The following is a 1,677-nucleotide window of genomic DNA, read 5'->3' on the forward strand; positions in this document are numbered from 1 at the left end:
TCCTCTTTCCTTCTAAGTGCAACATATGCACTGTCTTGCATTTATCATAACGTTCAAAAGAAAAGTGCGGTGAAATGTGAAACTATCTATCAACTTCACTCTTGATATCGTTGTAAATGTCAAACCTTGCCTCTCTCTATCTCCAATATCTACAGTGGCTTGTTGCAAATTCATTCCCTGTGATTTGTGAATTGTAAACGCCCATGCCATTTTCAATGGAATTTGTTTAATATTTCCCCTAAAAAAAGGTGTAATCAGCAAAACATTGGGGCAATCATTGTCAAAAGGAACGCCATAGTACTTTTCAAAATTACTGTAGTGAATTGTGGAAGTTGCGGCGGCTTAGAACCAGGTGCATAGAAAATATCTTCAATATATCCAAGTGCACCATTAACCAACCCAGCCTCAACCCACAAATTACATGTTAACATAATGCGCTCTCCACGACATAGAAGTGCGTCACACTCCAAGACATCATCGTCACTATCACCAAATTTTGTTCTTCTAGTACATTCTGCCACATATCTTGCAGTAGCACAATTTAATGGTTTAAGCATCTTCTGGTTGTGCAAATTAACAAGATTATTTGTTACGAACAAGTGAATAGAAGAATCAGATAAACTTTTTTCTTGTCGATCCAAGCAACTATCAACACGCGTCATAAGAAGATCACAGTCAGCAAGAAAAGGCACCGCATTTCTAATATTGGTTAAAATATTGTGAAAAGACACATGTCTCGGATTGTCTCCTTGCTTCCTATACATTTTTTCCAAAGTCACAATAATATTGAATATTTCCCACAAAATTTTCCCAGATGTTCTCCCTGCATACAAGGGTTTATCCTTGACAGGAGGAAGTTGGTCAGGGTATCCAACAAGAATGATAGACCTACCTCCAAAAGGGCAATCTTTGCTTCCAGGAAAGGCCTCTCGCAAACGAGAACCTTTCTGCATGAAAATCCTTGGACCTGTAAATCTCATCTCATCAATCAATATATAGCGAATATGCCTCATTACTTTCTGAAAGACCGACAAATCCTAGTTAGACAATGATTTCATATCATTTATATGAATTTTCAATGCATAATGTATTGTTTTGCCATGGATGTTAAAAGCAGCTATACCAGTTTGAGCAAGTAATAATAATGGAATTTTATCAAATGTTGTTGAAGCTGAAAGAGAAAGAGAAATATAGTGAATGAATCAAGATTTCCCAGTTCTAACAGTACCTTGAATAATCATTTTCAAACCACCTTCATTCCCACCATTAACAAAGTTTCAAAAAACAATCTCAAAAGCGGCCAGTTGTTTGTCTGATAGACGCAAAGATGACAAAAATGTATTTGCAACCAAGATCCTAGTGAAAACACCTGAAGACGGTGCATCTTTTAAAAAATGGATCCATTTTTCCAAAAATTCATTTGCAACCATTTATTCTTACCAATTGTAATAAATATCAGAGTCCCTCCTACCAAGATTGTCAAGGTCTAAAATGCTTACATTGCTTGGAGGAACTATCTGGCAGAAAACCTGCCACTCTACCAAGTCTCAATCAACATTTTTTTCATGTGCAAGGGGCTCAACATCTTCTTCATCACCTCCATCTGACAAAGGGCATCGATCAACATGTCAACGACGATATCACAAATTCCTCCAATTTTGAATGATACTTTCAGTT

The 1,677-nt window shown here is 36.8% G+C and overlaps 1 protein-coding gene across 1 annotated transcript; it reads right to left on the reverse strand.

Moving 5' to 3' along the window:
- Window positions 1–254: 254 nt before the first annotated feature.
- On the reverse strand, window positions 255–1,013 carry LOC149263991 (uncharacterized). The gene has a single exon (XM_089393336.1). The coding sequence runs from the start codon at window positions 1,011–1,013 to the stop codon at window positions 255–257; it is 759 nt and encodes a 252-aa protein (XP_089249462.1).
- Between the last annotated feature and the right edge of the window lie 664 nt (window positions 1,014–1,677).

The sequence above is a fragment of the Pinus tabuliformis genome, chromosome 6 (genome assembly GCF_031772625.1).
Source record: "Pinus tabuliformis cultivar Carrire ecotype Pingquan chromosome 6, CPIR1, whole genome shotgun sequence".
NCBI lineage: Eukaryota > Viridiplantae > Streptophyta > Pinopsida > Pinales > Pinaceae > Pinus > Pinus tabuliformis.

What these genes read in the sequence shown, in the direction of transcription:
- LOC149263991 (XM_089393336.1), bottom strand. Translation starts at nt 1,013, where the DNA reads ATGAGGCATATTCGCTATATATTGATTGATGAGATGAGATTTACAGGT.